The sequence below is a fragment of the Leucoraja erinacea genome, chromosome 13, assembly GCF_028641065.1.
Source record: "Leucoraja erinacea ecotype New England chromosome 13, Leri_hhj_1, whole genome shotgun sequence".
NCBI classification, from domain to species: domain Eukaryota; kingdom Metazoa; phylum Chordata; class Chondrichthyes; order Rajiformes; family Rajidae; genus Leucoraja; species Leucoraja erinaceus.
Genome location: NC_073389.1, coordinates 4,699,036 through 4,722,711, shown reverse-complemented (window position 1 = coordinate 4,722,711; position 23,676 = coordinate 4,699,036). Strand labels below are relative to the sequence as shown.

Sequence of the window (23,676 nt, the reverse complement as noted above, 5' to 3'; positions counted from 1 at the left end):
TATATACTAGACCAAGTGCAGACCCGTTGGGTCTGCTCCCCCAATGGTGTGATCCCCCAACCCAATATTCCACCATGCACCCGTCTCCTCCAATGGAACTGAAGCCGTTCTCAAAAGTAAGATTCCAGCACTGCCCTGCCTCTTTAGAAAAAATCCCTGCCTGCTGCAGCAGTGAAAAGTTCAGTGTTCCTGTCTTGTAACATTGTTTCGAAGTGTGTTGGAAGCTGAGGAAGGAGCAGCCGTCAACGAATAGAAAGGCAGGAAGGGATCCGTACTGCAGGCGGAAGATAGATAGATAGATAGATAGATAGATAGATAGATAGATAGATAGATGATAAAGCACACACACCAAAATCCTGTACTTCCAGTGGCGGAAGTCCGCAGGAACTGGAGGACAGAGATGTGTGGTGTGTCAGTCACCGTTCCCGTTGGAAACCAGCACCACTGCGGCGCTAATGTTTTCAACGATGATGAATGAATGAACTACTCTCTGGTTGTGGTAGGGTGCTTCAGTTTTTGACCATCTCTACTTCGGCACCATCAATGCAAACTGGGTTATTGCTGCCTGAACTCAATCACTATCTCCGTTGTCTTGCTGGCGTTGAGAGAAAGGTTGATGTCTTGACACCAGGACATGTGGTTCTTATCCCTCTCATTATCCAGGACTAGTTCTCAACCAGCTTTGAGGACTTATCCACCTTAATACTCTTCAAAAGGCCCAGCATCTTGGGTCTCAAAATGCCATGGCATATTAGTGTACTGATCTCACTGTTCTTCATCATCTCCTTGGTGAAACCCAGAGATTGTCAAGGAAGACTCTCTCTAACTTCTACAGGTGCACAGTCGAGAGCATACTGACCGGTTGCACCGTGGCTTGGTTCAGCAATTTGAGCGCCCTGGAGAGGAAAAGACTACAAAAAGTAGTAAACACTGCCCAGTCCATCATCGGCTCTGACCTTACTTCCATCGAGGGGATTTATCGCAGTCGCTGCCTCAAAAAGGCTGGCAGTATCATCAAAGACCTACACCATCCTGGCCACACACTCATCTCCCTGTTACCTACAGGTAGAAGGTACAGGAGCCTGAAGACTGCAACAACCAGGTTCAGGAATAGCTATTTCCCCACAGCCATCAGGCTATTAAACCTGGCTCGGACAAAACTCTGATTATTAATAACCACTTTCTGTTATTTGCACTTTACCAGTTTATTTATTCATGTGTGTATATATTTATATCATGGTATATGAACACATTTATCTGTTTTGTAGTAAATGCCTACTATTTTCTGTGTGCTTAAGCAAAGCAAGAATTTCATTGTCCTATACAGGGACACATGACAATAAACTCACTTGACTTGACGACTTGAAAACCGATGCAATGTACACTTTTGTACCTTACCTACCTCCTTTGAATCCTAGCGTAAATCTCCTGCTTTATCCTTGAGTTATCCTTCCCTCTGCCCAGTTACCCTCTGGTTATTTTAATATGTCCAAAAATCTCTTTAATCTGACTTGCCAATAATATTTTATGTCCCTCTTAATTCTTTGCTTGAGTTCTTTCCTGCTTTCTTTATATTTCTCAAATGCCTTGTTTGATTTCATCTTTCTAAATCAGCTTAAAGTTTCCTGGATTTCTTCGCACTTCCTCTGACCAATTTCCACAAACACAATTGCCTCCAGTTGTGCTATTTTATTATTAATACAATGTGCATTGTTATTCAGACAAAATACAAGAACATTTAATTTATTCCATTGTCCAGATTTAGTAAAAACAATATCAAAAGTTGAAACTTTAAAAATAATTCAAAATGGTTTCCTTGATTTAAAAAAAAATCCCAATTACTGGATTGAAAAACAACACAACCATTTGTAATCTATTTGATTTTTTTTCTGTCTAAAATACAATCATTAAGAGACAAGATTTTTGATAGATTTAGGCACTATAGAGTAACTGAATTATCTACATAATAGTCTCAAAGTAATATGTATTTGCTCAAATGCAGCAAACCTCAATCTGGACCAGATTCAAACCCACGTGTAGATGAGACAGCTGTCAATTTCCCCCAAAGTGTACATGATATTTAAAACAAACTAAGTTCCCCACCAACATCCAATTTCACTAATCAGTCAACAAGATTGAAGTAAGATGTCTCGTCTGAAATGAAATGCTCCTGTTGCAAAGTTATACCTCCAGCACAGCTTGAAGTAATATGCAAATTGGAACCTTTGCTGTGTTCATGATGAAACGATATGTTTAAAAAGTCACTAGCTTTGCTTCAACCTGACCAGTTGTGGAAAATGACAAGTGGAGAGTTCCATCATATCACAATACTTTTACCACTCCGAGAACTTCCCTGTCCCTGTCAAAACAAAATTAGGATGTTGTTAGTTTGAACCTTTTTCTGAATTATAACAGATTTCAGTAAGGAGTATTGCATGAAAACAATGTATACGTGCAAGTAGCTGGTGGGAAAATTAACAAGGGGAAAACTAAAGTGCAGCAGAGCTAGAGTAAAATAGCAGTTCAAGTTCAATCCACTCAAAAATAAACTTTCAGCATCAAAGCAGGATCATTTGCCAGACAATATTTTACACTCCTCCTTTGTCAGAACTCTGCTTTGACTCTGCTTGGCCCAGAGTTTTATTTAATTTATCACAATGAAATGATCTCGTCTGGCTTGTTTGATTTATTTTTATCTTTATTTTTTTATCTTTTATTTTTATCTTGCTATGTTATGATCAAATTCCTTGCCAGGCTTAGTCACAAAGAGGAGCTTTGTTTTTCGCAAGACACCCACTTACATTCTGCACGTAAAGAATCCAAGCTCGGGGCAAACCATCCATACCTCTGGACGATTGTTGCATAGAGAACAGCTGGCAAGGTCATCATGGATCAGCTCATCTCCCACCTCCAAGCCCATGGAAGTTGGGGACAAGCTAGAGGTCAGATCTAGTCTCCTTGCTGAACTACCAGCTGCAGAACACAAATTTACTGAGCCAACAGACAGTACTTAATTTCATAACCTGCTCCTCAGCTTTACACAGCATTCCATAGTGTTCATTTGAACGGGGCTACAAACCGTGAATAAAAAGTGCAGTTAAGTGGCTTATTTAGTTTAGTTGGTCTTTATATTTTTAACTAATTTCTAGTACTATATACTAATCTACTTAATTTTTATTTAAATGTAAGGTCACAGTGATAGGAGCAGAATGAGGCCATTCGCCCATCAAGTCTACTCTGCCATTCAATCGTGGCTGATCTATGTCTCCCTCCTAATCCCATGTATTTGAAGGTTTTAAAAGGACTGATTATCAGAGACACACAAAACATTTCAAAGGCCATTGACTGCAGAAGGCTGTGAAAGGCCTTCAAGATATTCTAGGGATGAGCTCTCAAGATTCAGTGCCTGAAGCAGAGTTGAATTGGTGACCTTGCTACTTCATGGAACAGTTGCAACATGTGGACCACTGATCTTGAGGAGTGGGAAATGCATCTAAAGCCTGGGTGGGGCTTTGAGTGCGAGCAATGGGCTGGTCAAGGATGCTTTGTAGCAGGGTAACATAATATGACCTTCAAGTGTACAAAGTACCAGAACCCGACTTTCCCAGGGTGCTGGGAAAGTATGTAACTCTGCACAGAGATAGAAATGACTGCACGAGATACATCTTAATACAAAAACAAACTTACTGAGAGACGGCCATTGTTCGATCTTCGTGAACTACTTTCTTGTGATGCCCCATCTACTGAATGATAGCTTGGGGGCTTCTCATGATACTTAAATGGCTTCTTCAGGGTATCTAACCAGACTGTCATTCGATCATCCGGCTCAATTTGGTTACGAGAGCGGGTTTCATAATCATCCAGGGAACTCCACGACCCCTGACGCCTTCCTCGAGGTGGAGGGGAGTAGCTTCTGTCTCTGCGCCTATGCCTTCGTTCAGGTGAGTAATCTCTACTACTTCTGTGATGTGATCGCCTATCCTCCTCATAACCTCTTCTGCCATTCCTCTGATTAGAACTGCTGTGCCTGGATCTACTATAATCAGACTCATCATCACTGTAATCTCCATGGCTTCGTTCTCTTGGAAGCATCCGTCCACCATCTTCAACATCATCCCTCCTGTTCCCAAGGTATCGGTTCGATCTTCTATCTTGCGAGCTCCGACTTGACCTTGATCCTCCCTGGGACCTTGGATTTCCACGAAGCTCCGATTCCAAAATATCCTCGTGGCTTCTTGCTCTTGTGCGATAATTCCTTCGGGATGAGTTGCTGGTTTGTTGTGATGAGGGAAGGCTTGTCTCACGGATTGTTTCCAATATTGGGGGCAGGTAGATAACACGCCGATCAATATCTCTGACTCCCATTTCATTTAAAGAAGACAACATACTGGGAGGTGGACTACCACTTATGCGGATTTCATTGTGTAGAGGCTGTATAGTGCTTAAGTTTTTCACTTCATGCTCCAGCTGGTCCAACATTTTAACTGAAAGGTTTGGATGGGCACTGTAAGGTATGCTGTTCTTTGTGGAAAAATCTACATCAGGGAAAAATAAGGGAGAGATTATATTTTTGTATAAATGCTTCAAAATACTTTAGGACACACCTGAATTCTACTTAGTCTTATGGATCTTACAATAGAAGAGACAGAAGTATAACCATAATTACTAAAGACTAGGCAGAGTAAAACAATAATGTGAACAATTACTCAGTTTCGGGAGTAAAACATCATATAATTTTCAAGAAAACGATGTCACAGTTAGAGAAGGGGGAAGAGATCAAAAATTGGCAATCCACATCATTGGTCACTGAAGGGCCAAGGCCATCTAATCTCTCAAACGTTTATTTGATGGAATGTAAGATCAGTGACGTTGACATATTGCAAACAATGCAAGTGGTAATTTACTTCTCTTGCCCCAAGTTAAAATGACTTGCAGGAGAAACGGGGATGGTCAATGGCATCAGACCGCGAGCAGGCTAGAACAAATGTAAATGAGGGAACAGGACTGAAGGGAATGCTCTGCGCACAGACATGAACTCAATGGCTAAATGCACTCTCCCCTCTATTATGCGAGTTAAATAGATATACACGATCCAGCAAACAGAACACCTGGAAAAAACATATTATTACTAGTTGGTTCTTGTTTGAGTGGCAATTATATTTCAAATTTGAGTCCATGAGAGTGTTTGTGAATGGTACTTAAAAAAAACCCAAAAGCTATATCTAACTTTATACAAAGTTGGAAGGAGAAGGAATATCTTAAATCTTCTTCCGTCATGAAGCGAGATGGCGTTGAGAACGTTGTTTATGTTTCCTCCCATTTATTCTCTGTGACATGGATTCCAACATTTCAAACACATACATTGGTGCATTAGTGGTTAAGCTACATACCTCTATGTGATGGCCCATTCATGTAGAACGAGTTTAACTGTGAATTCCTTTCTTCCTCACCATACATGGGCCAGTTGTACATCCCAGGAAGCATTCCTCGCTTTGCTCGTTTGATTATATAATGCCTTGCAAGAGCTAAGGTTTATTAAAAGAATGCAGTATCCCAGTTAACAATCTTATTCAAAGGATTATTCAGCAGCAGGGGCTTATAAATACAATTAACAATGGCACATAAACTAAAAGCCCTTGGAATTTCATCTGGTTGCTAGAGATTGTCACTTCTTTTGAAAATTTATCACCCGCAGTTCTATATTTCACAACCTAAAACCAGCGCCCATGGACTAATTAATAGGAAGAAGTTTGAGTTAGCAAACAGTTCAATTGGAATTTGGAGCAGTAGATCCTAAATATTTAAAATATGCCAGGTTATAACGCTAACTATTTCAATACTATATTTAATTTTGTCCCATTGATGTTGTTGTAAGGTTGTTGAACACAAGAGTACTTTCTTGTTCACAATGCCCCAAATTTTGGAAAAGTTCAAATAATATGCTACAAAAATAATGCTATTACATTACCTATTGGTTTCCCAGCTACACATGTGAATTTAAATCTTCCCACCTGTTCCCAGTGGGACAAATCTGCTGAAAGCAGATGAATTTAGCAAGTTTCATGAATGAGAAATATACAAATAATATTGCATTGTATCGTCACTTTGCTGCAAATCATGTTTTAAGAAATAATGCAGACCATCATATTCCTAAAGGCATAAATCTGATTCTCAAAATTGCAGAGTTTTTAGTGTTTCATGCCTAGAAGTAAACTGGTCTACCACAAAACCATTTATTTTACCCCATGAAACTTTTACCCTAGCGTTTTAAGCCAACAAAAATAAGTCAGCATTTCCCCAAGAATCACACAATTACCATTGTTTTATATAATCCCGTAATGGACACACCTTTGGTATTAAGTTCCATAACAAGTACAACACAATGCCAACTGGACTGTATGATTATTCAAAATAGCAATGTTTACTTGAATGCAGTGGGACTTTCCAAGTTCAATGGACACAAACTCATAAAAAGCTTGCTACATCTATCCATATAGTGCAACACCATTATCAAAATATCACTTCATTGCATGCTAATGTTTGTCTAAGTATTTCTAATGGGCACAAACAATGTGCAAGGGAATTCAAGATTCAAGATTCAATTTAATTGTCATTTGGACCCCTTGAGGTCCAAACGAAATGTCGTTTCTGCAGCCATACATTACAAACAAATAGACTCAAGACACAACATAATTTACATAAACATCCATCACATCGCTGTGATGGAAGGCCAAAAAAACTTATCTCTCCACTGCACTCCCCCCCCCCCCCCCCCACCCCCCCCCCCCCCCCCCCCATGTCAGAGTCAAAGTCAAAGCCCCCGGCTGGCGATGGCGATTGTCCCGCGGCCATTAAAGCCACGCCGGGTGGTGCGAGGTCGCACACCGGGTCTTGGTGTTAAAGCCCCCGGCGTGCGCTCGCAGAGTCCCGCGGCCATTCCAAGCCGCGCGGGGCGGTGATGTCAGGCCCCGCTCCAGGAGCTCTTCGACCCCGCAACTCGGGCGGGAGAAGTCGCCGTTGCGAGAGCCCTGAAAAGCGGTCTCCCTCCAGGGACCCGCGGGCTCCCGGTGCCGCCGTCCGCCAGACCCGCAGTTGCAGCCTCCGAAACTCCGGAGGTCAGGCCGCAGCAGCAGCAGCGCTCCACCACCGCTCCGGACTCGGCCAGCTCCGCGACGGTGAGGTGAGGCGAGTCGTCGGCACCAGAGTCCCCGGTCTTCTCCTGTTGGAGGCCGCTCATCGTTGCAGCCCCAACGACAACGGAGACCCGACAAGAAAAGGTCGGGTCTCCCGTGCAGGGAGAGATTTAAAAGTTACCCCTTCCCTCCCACCCCACCCCCCCCCACACACACACACACACACCCCAACAAAAAATAACAAAAACTACATAGAAACATAGACAAAAAATAATAAAAACGCGGACGGGCTGCAGAGGCCGCTGCTGACGAGAGTCGCGCCGCCTACCGTGGCACAATTTGATGTTATAGACCTTAATGAAGTGATTGTGATTCCAGAGATCTGGATAAGAAACACCTATCAAATTTCACCTAACCATTTGAGAATCATAAAAAAAAAATGAAAATCAATATAGACACACTGGATTGCTGTAGAAACCCAGCTTTATTACTAATGTAGATGCAAAACAAAGTGCGAGTCTTTGGCTCAAGAATCTTTGGCAAGGAGAGGAGGCTACGATTTAGAAGGGAAGGGGGGGGGGGGTGTGTGATGTCACTTGCAGCGCGTGTAAGAAGGTCGCAAAGAGCAGACCCATTGTGACGTCATCAGCGAGAGACAGTGGTTTTTAAATTCAACGCTTTTTTCAGATTTTTGAAATAATTTCAGTAATAACTCGAGAAATAATGCCTGAAATTCTCAGATAAGGCGATTTTGGACCATGGGAAAAATCTCTACCGGAATAATTAAAAATTTTACCGTTACTACATTGTTTATTCGCAAAGATGTGACAACACACAAACAAATGAACACACACACACACACACACATCCAAGATCAGAGTTTTATAAGTAGAGATGTAAAATTCTTAAGGGATTAGACAGGCTAGATGCAGGAAAACATTCCCCATGTTGGCGGGAGTCCAGAACCAAAGGTCAGTTTAAGAATAAGTAGTCGGCCATTTAGGACTGAGATAGGTAAATACATTTTCACCCAGAAAATCGGGAATCTGTGGAATTCTCTGCCATATAAGGCAGTGGAGGCCAATTCACTGGATATATTCAAGAGAGAGTTAGATATGGCTCTTAGGGCTAATGAAATCACCGGATATGGGGAGAAAGCAGGAACAGGGTACTGATTCTGGATGATCAGCCATGATCATATTGAATGAAAGTGCTGGCTCGAAAGGCCGAATGGCCTACTCCTACACCTATTTTCGGTTTCTAACCACAGATAATACAATTTTGAGCAAAGGAAAAACAAAGTGCTGGAGAGGCAGCGGTAGAGTTGCTGCCTCACAGCGCCAGAGACCCAGGTTCAATCCTGACTACGTTTGCTGTCTGTACAGAGTTTGTACATTCTCCCTGTGACCGCGTGTGTTTTGGGATCTCTGGTTTCCTCCCACACTCCAGGAAGACATACAGGTTTGTAGGCTAATTGGCTTGGTAAAAAAAAAATTGTCGCTAATGTGTATAGGATAGTGTTAAGGTGTAGGGATCACTGATCGGCACGGTCTCAGTTGACCAAAGGGCCTGTTTCCGCACTGTATCTCTAAACCAGTGGCTCCCAACCTTTTTTTGGCCATGCCCCACCTAATCACCTCTAAAATCCTGATGCCCCCCCCATGTGGTGATATATAATTCTCCCATGACCTCGCGCGCATCGTGCGACGTGCATGAAGAGCGATGGCGCGGTGATTATGTAATAACTACACAATAAAGACCCTTTTTACCCCAAAAAAAATATTTACTCAAAATAACATCTGAAACATAAACCACATATGTTTACCTGATGGAAAATCCAAAAAAATAAAAATCGAAAATTTGGACCCAGACCTCCTCAGTCGCACTCAATTGCCCCCCTTAAAAATCAAATTGCCCCCCTGTGGGGCGTACGCCCCACGTTGGGAACCACTGCTCTAAACCTAAACTCAGCAGGTCATGCAGCGTCTGTGAAAGGAGCATCATTTCTGGTGGGATCCTTCTTCAAAAGAAGAGTCCCAACCCAAAACATCATCTGGTCATTTCCCTCCACAGTTGCTGCCTAAACTATTGAATTCCACAAACTGTATGTTTTTAGCTCTGTATTACTAACGTCTTCTCACAAAGAAAAATGTATTTATCTGGTTTAATCTTGTACTAAATTAGTTGATTTCAAGATTCAAGATACATTTAATTGTCACATGTGCCAGATGGCACAGTGAAATGAAATTCCCATATAGCCATACAATAAAAATAAAGAACACAACACACTATAGAATTTGACATAAAACATCCCCACACAGCAGAATCAAAGTTTCCCACTGTGTGGGAAGGCGCTAAAGTCAGTCTCTTCCTCCACTGTTCCCCGTGGTCAGGGCCTCCCCAAGCCCTCCTCAGTTGCAGCTACGGGCGGCCCGATGTCCAGGACCGCTCGCCGGGGAGATTCAAGTCCGACGTCGGGGCTGCGGGACGTCCTCAGCGGCGTGGACACAGAGTCGGCCTCCTCCTACCGGAGTCGGCAGCTTCCAAAGTCCGTAGGCCGCGCCGGGTGGAGACTGCTTCTGTAGACCTTCTGCAAGGCGCCCCAGGACTCCACAATGTTGTTCAGCGCCACCTGCGTTGGAAGCTCTCCGCACCAGAGCTCCACGATGTTGGAGCAGCGGCCCAACGCTCCGGAGCTCCAAACGGCGACCCAGGTAGGCATCGCCCGCTCCGCGATGACTCCAGCGCTGCGCTGCCGCTGTAGCAGCCCTGGTCCGGTTCCCGGTCCCCGGCAGGAAAGGCCGCTCCGATCCAGCCGGTAGGCCACGAGGTGGGGGGCGAGGACGCGACTCGGAGAAATAGTCGTGTCCCCGCCAGAAAGAGACTGGGAAACGGTTTCCCCCTTACCCTGCCCCCCTCCCCCACATAGAAAAGTTAAAGTTCCCCCCTGTTTTGTGCAACTCTCTGGCCTACCTGGCACCAATCACTAGAAGGGGACCTGGAATGGGCAAGAACTGTGCCCAAGTACACTGCCAGCCACTTGTGATAAAAAACAAAACAAAAGCACATTCCGACTAATAGATAAATATGACCAATTCTTAAGGAGTTGGTCTCCTTTCATCGACTTTGTGGAATCATGTGATGCAGCGGTACCGTAAAAATTGCTGATTTCAGTTCATGCCGTGGATAGATCTACATCTCCGAATAAAGATGTGAAAATTTCTCTTTTAAGGGGCCTTCTCTCCTTTTTCTACTTTCCACTTTTTCTTTTTTTACATACACACTTCATGTTTTTCTATTCTCTACCATCTATTTTTCCTCTTTTTCCCCTATCCATTGTTTTCTTTTTCTTGTCTTGCTTACTTCCTTTTCAAAACATAAAACTAGAGGTTGTACATAGAATGGATTACGGTATGACATAGTTGGCACCTAAAATTAGGTTCCACTGTATTGTTTTGTACTGTATTAACTTCTAATAAAATAAACAAAGAAAAAAAAAGCAGCACATTCCGGAGATGTAGCAATGTACATTAAAATCATCAGCACATGGTCTTACACCGAGTACCAGTGTAATGATCTCAGATCATGGACCATCCTTGCATAGCACAATATGCTCACAGAAGAATTATGTCATTGTGTCAACCAGTCTAGCATCATAAGTTATGAGGGTCTGATCAGCAATACTTCCACTATCAAGCATATTACCCAGCTATTGTTACTGGGGGAAGGGTAGAGAGAAAATGAGCAATGGCGAAAATAAAAATATAGTTTTTACCTTCCTCTGGGCAACAGCAGCGTTTTGGGCAGCAAATACATGGAACATGGCAGCAGCAAAATTGTGGACAGCATTGGCAACAACAACAACTAATCAGTATGAACAATAATAAAAAGCCCATGATAATCAATAGCACCGTCAGCCAATCTGGAAAAAAAGAGAAAAGATGGAACTAAGTCTATATTGCAGGAAAAAAAAAATCAATAATGGATTTTGCACTTTGGTTGTGTAAAGTAATCTCTTACGGACAGTACATCCCCTACAAAAAAAGGGTGCATTTACATATTTGCAAATAAAGCACAGTGCAAGTACACGTGAAGGACAGTAGTACAATCCTGATTAACTGAAATATAACCCCCTCCCCCCCCCCCCCCCGTGTGAAGGCGAGTTGATGGGAGAATAAAAAATAGGAATATTGTAGAATTGGTACACAAAAATGCTGGAGAAACTCAGCTGGTGCAGCAGCATCTATGGAGCGTAGGAAATAGGCAACGTTTCGGGTGTCTTCAGACTGATGGGGGTGGGGGGGGGGGTAGATGGTTGATGGTTGGCAGAAACCCAGTAGCCCAAAGGGCCCATTTCCCTGTTGTATCTCTCTGTGAATAATGTGCATCCAACATTTTAGGAACCAGATGATACCAGTAAACGTGTAATTTTGTCTGACTCCTACTGATATCTGTCGTTCAATGATATTCAATGACATTCATTGATATCAATGTTCCCAGCAAGTACAAATATTAGAGCAACAGAGGGTTTAAAGCTTAAACAGCCACGCATTCAAACAATAATATCCTCTGATGTGCGAGGTTTGGTATAGCTATCAACAATGTCTAAGAAATGTTTCATGCTTTTACACATATATCATGTCATAAATGTCAAATATTACCATGTCAGGGAATCCGAGGATCAGCCATTGAAGTAGTGAGAACAGGGTCTTTGGACCCGAGTGGACAGGACGTCTCAGGTAATCAAATCAGACAAGATAGTAAATAAGTAGACAAACTAAGGAGGGATTAAAGGAGGTGAACTCAGAAACCAAGAGAAATAAAAAGGATACATGACCCAATTGAAAAAGGGGCGAAATAAGAATGGAAGACTTTTGGTAAAAAAAGTTTCAAGTTTTACAAGTCACAATATTACAATTTTCAAACAGGTATGAGTTAGGCCAGTTACACCGAACCTATGATTGGGAGATGTAGGTAGATTTTGGAGGAAAGCTTGTTGTTCCGCAGGAAATAATTAGCACTAGTTTGAGGCCTGATATAGTGTTTATGGTCAGTTAATCAGAGGATAACGTATTTAATGGAACTAACAGTGCCTTGGGAGAACTTAGTAGATGAGGCTGATGAGAGAAAAAGGCTTAGATATGTAGAGTTGGCAGCAGAAGTAGATCAGCCAGGATGGAGAGCAAGAGTACGTCCGGTAGGGGTGGGTTGTAGACGTTTCATAGCGAGATCAACCACGTCGCTATTTGGAGAGCCAGGAATTTGTGGACAGAGTTTGCGTCAGGTCATAAAGCAGATGTCAGAAAATAAATAGTGTCAGTTGGGGGCAGAAAGGAAACGTATGACATGCAGTATGTGTATTTCTTTGTAAGTGTAGTCTGTGTAAGTGTATCCCGCAATATTTGTGATGTTACAAGCTTAATGATGGGCTAGGATAAGTTGGAGATAGGATGCAGGTGTTTAGCATTTGTTAGAGTGAGCTCATTGTCTGCAGCTTCCTTTATTTAGTAGATACTGGTAGCATAGGTGGTGAGGGCACGTATTGATGGGGGTTGCTCTGGGGCGCCAGAACTAAATGTTGAGCCTTCCCGAGGTGAGACTAACTTAACGAAACACCAGTGAAGGGAGGTGCCCACTTGATAACCCAATTATATATTTGCATCCACAGGATTAGTTTAAAAAAAAAAGCTAGTTATTATTTTTTTTTTAATCTAGTATTTCTCAACCATGCTGACTTTTTCAAGTATTTACCAATTCAATTATTTATCATCCTGCTGACATACTTAAATTAAGTGTTTCAGATGAATAAAGGATAAGTTGGGCTTAACATATGTGGTATTGAAACAATCTAAAAACGTACGTAAAACAACAAGTCGAACTTCTTTGTCAGAGTCCCCGGTGGTATCGCCTGGTGCCTCCACAGTACAGAAATAAACACCGTGGTCCCACCACATCACTTCATTGATCCACAAATCAGCTCCTGTCAGGCAAGCATATACAGGTTAGCCACAATCAATATAGGATAACAAGCTACAGGTGCACAACCTTTTATCCAAAGATCCAAATAACGAAAACCTCCGAATAGCGGACATTTTTTCAGTCCTTGAAGAAAGGTCCTTGAAAACGTTCACCGAGGGCGACCCGCAGAGGTGACAGCGGAACCTCCGGTCGGTCCTCGAAGAAAGGGGAACTAAATCCCCATTCATAAAAGAGAAGGTGAGGGTATATTGCGCGGGAGGGTTAATAATTGACAATATGCTGCTGTCTGCCCGCTGAGTTAAAAAGTTCCCACGGTAGACTCACGATACACAGTGTATCGTGAGTCTTGCGTGGGAACTTTTTAACTCAGCGGGCAGGGAGCAGCAGATTGTCGCTCCATTCAGTTTCACCCCACCTACACTCCTCTGCTTCCCGGCCATGTGTGTGACCCCTTCCCTCCCCTCTCCAGCTCCCCGCCCATTGCACCAGCATGGGGGCTTTGCACTGTCTTCACGTCGGCGATGCCAGCATACAATGCCAGTCATCGGAGACATCAGGACCAACGGGACACCGACCCCCAGGCCCACTGCAAGCACGGAGATCCCAGAGACCCACAGCCAGCAGCAGCCCAGCCCCGTTCCAACTCCAGAGGAAAACTGCAAACTGGCCGGAGACATCAGGACCACCAGAAGCCGCTCCCCGATGGGCCGCTACGGCAACGTGGCAGTTTGCCCACAGCCCAAGCTGTGCCCCCTCATCGGGATACCGACCCCCAGGCCCACTGCAAGCACGGAGATCCCAGATCAGCAACTCCAGCCCAGCCCCGCTCCAACTCCAGAGGAACACACTCCCCGTAGGGGCAGAAGCTGATGGTGTGCAAGGTACGTCTTGTTCTTGGGGTCGCGCTGCGGGCGAACTGCCACTTGTCGCCGTAGCGACCCATCAGGGAGCGGATTCCTCTGGAGTTGGAGGGGGAGGGGGGTATTGTGCTGTTTGATCGCCCCCTGCTATCCCAGGGACAGGGAGACAGGACGTTCGCCAAGGGCGGCCTGCAGAGGTGACAGTGGAACCTCCGGTCGTCCTCGAAGGGGAACTAAATCCCCATTCATAAAAGAGAAGGTGGGGATACATTGCGCGGGAGAGTAGGAATCCCAAGACAAAGTTGAGTGAGCGTTCACTGAGGGTGGCCCGCAGAAGTGACAGCGGAACCTCCGGTCAGTCCTAGAAGAAAGGGAAACTAAATCCCCTTCATAAAAGAGAAGTGGAGGGTATATTGCCCGGGAGGGTATATCGCCTACCTGGAAGAAACCGGACATTTTTTCCAGGATGTCGTCTGCACACCAAAGCTCACGTTTGGCGCCAAACGCACGTCACCTCTGCTGCACACGGATATAAGAGTGTGAAAATGTCGCCTTAGGCCGCCTAAGGGCATGTAACCCCGCTAGGGTGACATGAGTGCGAGAGGTGATTCAATGCTGCGGTCACATTTACAAATTCAGGAATTCATTCAACACACTGCATTTCATACAGACATTTATTCTGCAAGAAAAAACTACATTGAAGACTCAAACTCGCGACCGAGGAACTGCCGGGATCAAGGCGCAAACTCGCGACCTTGCGGATATGAGCCGAGCACTCTACCACTGAGCCAGCCATTAAAATCTACGTTAAAAAATTTCCATTCCGAAGGCCGACAAATTCCGAATTACGAAAAGTTTCTGGTCCCATGGCTTTCGGATAAAAGGTTGTGCACCTGTAGTATCAAGCGCAATTGAATTCAGTATAGAGAAACAAGGAACTGCAGATGCTGATTTACAGAAGGATAAAAAATGCTGGAGTAACGCAGCAGGTCAGGCAGCATCCCTGGAGCACATGGAACGATGACGTTTCAGGTCAAGACCCTTCTTCAGACTGATTCTGTTGGGGAAGTGTGGGGGGTGGGAGAGGGGTAGCGCAGAGTCCAATTATAGGTTCCCCCCATCACTATCAATCTGAAGAAGATTCCAAACCTGAAAATTCACCTATTCATAAAAATATTCTTCATACAAATATCTCCTTACAAATTGTCACTCAACATACTAAAGCAGAAGACATTTATTCGTCATCTAGTCTTGCTGCAGAAATTCTCTTAATTATAATTTAAAAATTACAACAATTTTTGTAGCGTTGCTCAAAGATAATCTTGCATCTTCAGTAAAGTTAGAATTTAGCTACAAAATCTCCCCACCCCCCTCCTCTCCCATGTTCTCTAACTTAGTCAGAGAAATCTATGTGTTTCCAAATTAGGATATTATGATCATTTAAACGACTACACTCAGAAAGAATAATGTGGGCTGTAATTATTGTTGATAGGGAAATGGCTCATTTACAAAAATCACTGAAAATTAATTTACAGGTATGTCATGCAATTAGGAAGGCAAATAGAATTTTGACCATTATTACAAGATAAACCAAGAATGGAGATCTCTTGCTCCAATTATATAGGGACCTGATGATCCAGCACCTGGAATATCGTGCTTGGACCCACGGTCCTAACAGGGAAAAGATATTCTTGTAATTGAGGGAGAATAGCAGATCCCCAAGACTGATTCCTGAAATGGTGGTTAAAACCTGCTATATTATTATTGTAAACATGTAATAAAAAGTAGCATTTTGTTAATATTGTGCACCAGATTGTTACTTGGTGGTAGAAAAAAGTAAAATATAAAACAGCATAAAAAGGTAACAACATCATACGGAATTAAAAGGCAATAGCCTCTGTAATGCATTATATCATTTTAAATCCAGTTTCTCTCCAGAAGAATTGAAACTCATGGGTGGAATGTTGGTAATAGATTGCCATTCCATTGGCTCTAATCATTGATATCAATGTGATGCTTACTGTTCTGAATGGTGATCTTCCTTTGTCTATATTCGTTGCCCAGTATTGCCTCATTCTGGCCTCGTTTCTGAACTACAATTCGCACCTGTCGCTGTTCATCTTGGCAGTCGTTGCTTGGATCTTGGCCCATACTCAACATAGCAATGTACGCTGCAAGAAGAAGAGATTTCACTTAAAGTTGAGTTGCCTATTTCATTTTATTTCTTCTCCCCTGTTCAAAAACCGCAGGCATGCTAGTGGTGCTCTTTTTAGTATATCACTTGTTTGTTGCAATGCTATGATGGCTAAGCCATAATTAATTAAAATATCCTGCAATCTGCCTATAAGCGAGTTCAGTATTCCGAAAAAATGCAAGGAATCATGGGATTTGTAGGAAGGTCATTCGCTATGAAGAAAAAGCAAATGAAGCGCTGGCTGTATAAACTGTGAATAAATTCTTATCTTTATTCATAATTTATGTGTAAAATATATATTTAATCTGAGAAACATGGGTGCTAGTTAGTGGGAGATAGGGGTGTAACAGGGAGAGGGAGAGGGAGAGGGAGAGGGAGAGGGAGGGAGAGGGAGAGGGAGAGGGAGAGGGAGAGGGAGAGGGAGAGGGAGAGGGAGAGGGAGAGGGAGAGGGAGGGGGGGGGGACGGGACGGGGGGGACGGGACTGTACCAGCAGAGACATTCTCGGCAGCTGCACGCACGCAGACCCGCACCTAGGATCGAACTTGGGTCCCCGGCGCCGCAAGCGCTGCTGAACCGCCACTGTCCCTGCCCCGCCCCCTAGTGTCCCATCCCCGCCCACAGGGGCGGCAGGAAACGTCCCTGGCGACCCTGGACCGACAGGACACCGTCCCACAGCCAGGGCGGAGTAGAAGCGTCAACTTCAGCTCACCTCCGCCTGCCCCGCTGGGACAACCGACAGCCCCGGACCGACTGGACACCGGCCCAGAGCAGCGGCGACCCACAGACAGCACGGAGAAGAAGAGCCAACTCCTGCCCAACCCCGCTCCAACTCCCGAGGAACCCGCTCCCCGACGGGCTGGGGACTGCCATCTGCATCCTCTGCCTCACCCAGCGGCCACCAGCCAACCCCCCCTGGTGCCGGCGAAAGCCGAGCACCAGCCATCAACGGGGACATCTCCGTCAAGGTAAGAGATTGAAAAAAGGTTTCCACCGAAACCCTCCCCCACATAAAACAAACCAGATAACATCAACACAAACTTTTAAAACACACGAAAAAAAGCCGAAAAGCCAGACAGACTGTTGGCGAGGCTGCCATCCCCAACAGATCCACCCGGTGGAGTTTCAAACGTCCTTTACAAAATAAACCCACTTTGATCTGATAACTCCAATTGATCCTCATTCCCACCAATCTCCTGGATTTTTATTATCTACCTTTTAATACCCAATAACAATGAGATTCTATACTATCTTCTAATTATCATCACTTACCGTGGCTCTACAGATTTCCTGGCAGCTTGTTCCTTATACACACACCACCTTCTGAATGAAGAATCTGCTTAACAGATCACTTTTAAATCTTTTCTTTCACATCTTAAACTTATGGCTTCTGGTTCTGGACTCCTCAGTGCTGAGAAATAGACTGACTTTATCTTAGGATTTTGTATAGCTTTATAAGGTCATCTCCCAGCCTCCTATATTCCAGGCTAAAAAGTTCCAGCCTCTCATTATAACTCAAGCCCCCAAGGGCTGGTACCATCCTGGTGAATCTTTTCTGTATTCTTTCCAGTTGAATGACATTCTTCCTATATCAGGAGGAGCAGAACTATATATCACACTCAAAATATGGCCACACCATATTTGCAGTTGCAGCATGATGTACTCAATACACTTACTGATTAAGAAAAATGTGGTTAAAATGCCTTTTTCACCAGCCAATCTACCTGTGTCGCCACTTTCTGGGAACCGTTAAACTGTACCCAGAGCTCTCTGTTCTCCAACACTATCAAAGGACTCGACCACCTACTGTGCAAATCCTGCCCTCATTCGACATATCAAAATGTTCCACTTCACATTTGTCAGAGATAAAGTCCACCTGCTATTCCTTGGCCACCTTCCCTCGTTTCTCCTAGATGAGATTGTACTATTTATCTTGACAAGTAATATTAACATTTTCTATTATTTTAAAATCCCAGCTCCCATTTAATTTGCTCTCTAATGCAACATTGCTGAAAGCTTTCACTTAAAACCTCTGACCTTGCATTTGATACAATAACTGTTTAAATTGTTCCTAAGCAAATTTGATGAGCTGTTAAACTTCACAGCTTCTTGATATTGACACTTTCATTTATGCAAATCTGTAAAATTGTTTGCGTTTCAATTTTCACAAATCGAAGGATGTACAATGATCATCACTTCTGCTTTTGTAAGCACCATTAAGCCAACAATTTAGATATTTATGGATTCATTAAAATTCTTGAAAACAACCTGAAAATAAACTAATAGCAGCATTAAATGTCATGATCATCTAGAAAAATCTTTGAAGACGTTATTTATTTGGAAAATACTGGGCATGGAAAAATAAGTTTTGGATAGTCAGCCAGGGATCATCCAGTAATATAATTAAAAGAGTTAATTCACTTCCCCATTGGTGTTGAAATGAATGGCGATAATGAAGCACATGCCATTTGACCAACAATACAGCAAGTGTGGTAATATTCAAGGCAATCAGAAATGTATATATCAATTATAGAATTTTACTGGTGATTGTGCATTTTTGATCGTACAATTTTCAATACGTTGAGTATACCCGGTCGTGTTCTAAAAACCTGTGCGGACCAACTGGCAGAGGTTTTTACGGACATTTTCAACCTCTCACTTCTGAGGTCTGTCCCCACCTGCTTTAAAAGGGCATCAATTATACCGGTGCCCAAGAAGAGTAAGGTGACGTGCCTCAATGACTATCGACCAGTGGCACTAACGCCGGTGATGATGAAGTGCTTTGAGAGGTTGATCGTAGAGCAAATCAACTCTTACCTCGACAAAAACCTGGACCCAATGCAGTTCGCGTACCGCCACAACAGATCAACGGTGGATGCGATCTCGCTGGCCCTCCACTCCGCACTGGACCACTTGAACAACAAAAACTCATATGACAGGCTGTTATTCATTGATTACAGCTCGGCATTTAACACAATCATCCCCTCCAAACTGGTTACCAAACTTGCAGAACTGGGTCTCTGCGCATCCCTCTGCAACTGGATCCTCGACTTCCTCATCCACAGACCACAGTCTGTTCGTATTGGTGGAAATGTGTCAGCCTCGATAACAATCAGCACGGGAGCACCTCAAGGCTGTGTGCTCAGCCCCCTGCTGTACTCACTCTATACCCATGACTGCGTAGCGAACCACAGTGCGAACTCCATCATCAAGTTCGCTGACGACACCACTATTGTGGGGCGTATCACTGATGGGGATGAGTCAGAATATAGAAGAGAGATCGAGCAACTGTCCATATGGTGCCAGTGCAATAACCTGGCCCTCAACACCAGCAAAACCAAGGAACTGATTGTGGACTTTGGAAGGAGTAGGAGGGGGACCCACAGCCCCATTTATATCAACGGGTCGATGGTTGAAAGGGTCAAGAACTTCAAATTCCTGGGCGTGCACATCTCTGAAGATCTTTCCTGGTCCGAGAACACTAACGCAATTATCAAAAAAGCTCATCAGCGCCTCTACTTCCTGAGAAGATTACGGAGAGTCGGATTGTCAAGGAAGACTCTCTCTAACTTCTACAGGTGCACAGTCGAGAGCATACTGACCGGTTGCATCGTGGCTTGGTTCGGCAATTTGAGCGCCCTGGAGAGGAAAAGACTACAAAAAGTAGTAAACACTGCCCAGTCCATCATCGGCTCTGACCTTCCTTCCATCAAGGGGATTTATCGCAGTCGCTGCCTCAAAAAGGCTGGCAGTATCATCAAAGACCCACACCATCCTGGCCACACACTCATCTCCCTGCTACCTTCAGGTAGAAGGTACAGGAGCCTGAAGACTGCAACAACCATGTTCAGGAATAGCTATTTCCCCACAGCCATCAGGCTATTAAACCTGGCTCGGACAAAACTCTGATTATTAATAACCACTTTCTGTTATTTGCACTTTACCAGTTTATTTATTCATGTGTGTATATATTTATATCATGGTATATGGACACATTTATCTGTTTTGTAGTAAATGCCTACTATTTTCTGTGTGCTTAAGCAAAGCAAGAATTTCATTGTCCTATACAGGGACACATGACAAACTCACTTGACTTGACGACTTGAAAACCGATGCCAAAAATAAATAAATAAATAAAATTAAAAAAAGACTTTAAACTCACTTGAACTTGAACTTATTTGTTTGATCCATCCTTCTATTTAAACAACAAATCTGTATTGAGCCTATACCGTAACAAACCCTTTTGAAGATGGCCCACTTATTTTTTCTAGAGCCAAACTATATCCTGATCATATAATTTGATATGATGTACAAAATTAAATTAATTCATTGTTCTATTTCACTAAGGAGGCAATGTTTGAGATGATTACTCCATCAACACTTTTTAATTCTTGATTTTTCCTTTAAAAGATGCTTGCCCCGGGGGCAGCTTGGCAAAGTGAAAACAACGATGGAGATGTGTAGGAAGGAACTGCAGATGTTGGTTTAAAGTACGGTCACCACAGTTGCCACAATCAGGAGTTGCAAGGCGCACTTGGATGCAACATAATTTCATTAATTCAGACACAAAGTGCTTGAGGAACTCGGCGGGTCACGCAGCAGGTCTGGAAAGCATCGATAGGTGACTTGCTGAGTTACTCCAGTATTTGGTGTCTTTTTTGTTTCTAATTTTTACTAATACATTCCCTTTCAGAAGATGTAGAAGTAATGTGGCTAAAATGTTTAAATACAAATGTAAAACTTTTCAAAAATCACTTCAAATTACTTTTGAAAGGGCGTTATGGTGGCGTAGCGGTAGAGTTGCCACAGGAAGAGTTGTAACGGTAGAGTTACAGCTCCAGAGACCCGGGTTCAATACTGACTACCGGTGCTGTTGGTACGGAGTTTGTACGTTCTACCCATGACATGCGTGGGTTTTCTCTGAGATCTTCGGTTTCCTCCCACACTCCACACATACAGGTTTGTAGGTTAATTGGCTTGGTAAATGTAAATGTAAAATTGTCCCTAGTGGGTGTAGGGTATAAGGTAATTGTCCCTATTGGGTGTAGGGATCACTAGTCAGTGCGGACTTGGTGGGCCTGTTTCCGCACTGTATCATTAAACTAAACTTTTGACAATGTACTCACTATGTAATCCAAATTGACAATCAACTCACACATAGTAAATCCAAAATGACCTTTGCTGGATTGAAGTAGGCTTGTTGAACAGGTGAATGAGATTTGTCTAACTTTCCTCAAAATGCACTTTCTGTAATTTAATATTTACATAGAACATTAAAGAATAGCATTTCAGTAATGAAGAACTCCCTCAAGTATTGCGATGAGTGACTGTTTGAAATTCAAGCCCAAATCTTGCAATGCTGCCAACTAAAGTGTCTAAAATAAGAGGAAAACAGAACCCTGTTTAATACTAGTGGTATTGTAGTTATACGGTAATGTTGACTCTCCAATATTCAGACCAGGATATCACATCTATTATCAATAACTCCACTTGCTGGGGAAAAAAATCATAAATGATCATGTACTAAAATACTCTTGGCAAAAGCCTTATTTTAAATATACAATTAGACACAAAAACAAGATATGTTACTGGAGCTCGTCAAGTTCAGATGTGCATGACAGTTCCATGCAAATCTAATGTCCATCCATTTTCTAACCACACGTAGATGGTACAACAGCACTGGAATTAGGTGCCAGTGCATCGAGTCTCAGCCTCTATTGCTGGACTCGACACCAAGTTTCAAGCCATGTGCATCCAGCCCCTCACAGACCTACTGTAGGAAGGTAGTTCAGACTAGGGTTTGTGTTTATTTTTCTTAATTGTGTGTGGTGGCCAGATCAAGCACCGAGTCGTTGTTTAAAGTACATCTACTGGCATTCAATGTGCCTCTTTTTATTACTAATCTACAAAATTTAAAAGCTCATTTTAAATGCAAACTAAGCAAACTTTTAATGAAAAAAAGTTATTTTTTTCTTTGATGCACGATGTTAGCAGTTAGACAAATAGAGAATAAGAGCAGAGTAAGTGGAAATAACATAATTCTCTTAATTATGTGATTTCCTCTGCCTCTGCTCTTATATGTTGTATTCTCATGTATTCACATCAGAGGGTGCTGTTGCACCATTAAACAAACCTGTGTCACACATACGACGCAATGGTTTGTTTTTATTCGAATAGAAACTGGTTTCATCGACTTCGAAACTTTACAAGGAGAATAAATGATGCAATAAAACAGCAGATAACATTTGAACAAATTAAAAATAGAATTGCACCAATGTTTAGAGTAGTGGCACATACTGAAGCTCTGACAGAAGATTGGCCAAGTGTTACAGCATAGGATGAGAAGATAACCATTCAGCCCGTTTAACTCTTCCCTTCCCTGAATAAAGTCTAACGAACGTATACATGAAAAAATTGTTGTATGCTGCAAAATGATATCATGAACCCATGATTTAAGTCTTCTGTGGAGAGATGTCTTGCATTGATCTTTGCAGCTGGGCATTGAATTTGGATCCGCCGCTGCCGCAACAAGTGGCTCAACTTATGGAATAGATGTGGCCTGATATAGCACAGGATGGTGGAGTAATGGTAAAGGACATCAACCCATTGCCTGGCCAGGACGACCTCTACAACACCAACCCAGTGTGGCCAGGACAATGGACCTTTATGGCTATGTTAAGACTAAAGGTTTTTATAATTTTGGACTTGATGGGTACAAGATGATGCCTAAAACATGGCAACTCTTGCGTACTGCCTCAGTGTGGTCTTCTATCGGACACTCTTATACTTGGTGAGATTGTGCCTAATATATAGGATTGTCACTGAACAGTATGCAAAAATAAAGAAGAATTTCACTATGCTTGGGTACACATGACGATAAAGTACTGTTGTACCATTGATGTGTGTAGAGTCAGCATTGATTAACAGGGCTTGTTTAAAATATTGGACAAAATTGATTTGAAAATACCATACCCAGTTTTCAAATTCATTAAGTTTAAGTCTGCCAGAGATTATCCTCTGATTACACAATTGCAATGATGGAAAAATAAATAGGGAATTTCAAAGTCATACTTACATGAGGAATAGTATTCAAATATGGGGTCTTTGCAAAATGACTTGAAACGCCAGGTGACAACTACATCCTGAAGTTGCGCGGAAGTGGAATAATCACATCTTAGCGCGATGGAAGAAAAAAGTGTAGTCGTACGATGGGTTTCTGGTACACTCACCAACAAAGCAAAGCATGCTGCAAGATAAAATGGTCACAGGTGGTCAACAGAAGGTTCATGGAGATTAAAATATTACAATGCAATTAATATGGTTTCAACTGAGGTGCATTAAATTCATACAATGGAGCACAGAAACATAATTTTATATTGCCACTCCATGCCCATGTTAATTCATGACAGTATTAGTATAGTAAATATTAACTTCATATGACATAACAATGTACAAGGTCCTTCTGCCTTGATAAATACTTCAGAAAGAAAGACCTTAGATATTTTGAGCTG

The 23,676-nt window shown here is 42.9% G+C and overlaps 1 protein-coding gene across 1 annotated transcript; it reads right to left on the bottom strand.

Annotated features, from left to right (window-relative positions):
- Positions 1-1,677: 1,677 nt before the first annotated feature.
- Positions 1,678-23,427, bottom strand: LOC129702558 (immunoglobulin-like domain-containing receptor 1; the record flags this gene model as incomplete). The annotated part of the gene is made up of 7 exons (XM_055644326.1): positions 1,678-2,359; positions 3,688-4,535; positions 5,391-5,525; positions 10,909-11,055; positions 12,994-13,113; positions 15,994-16,143; positions 23,241-23,427. Coding segments are annotated over 7 exons (1,629 nt in total), but the record flags the coding sequence as incomplete, so codon positions are not given.
- Positions 23,428-23,676: the final 249 nt, after the last annotated feature.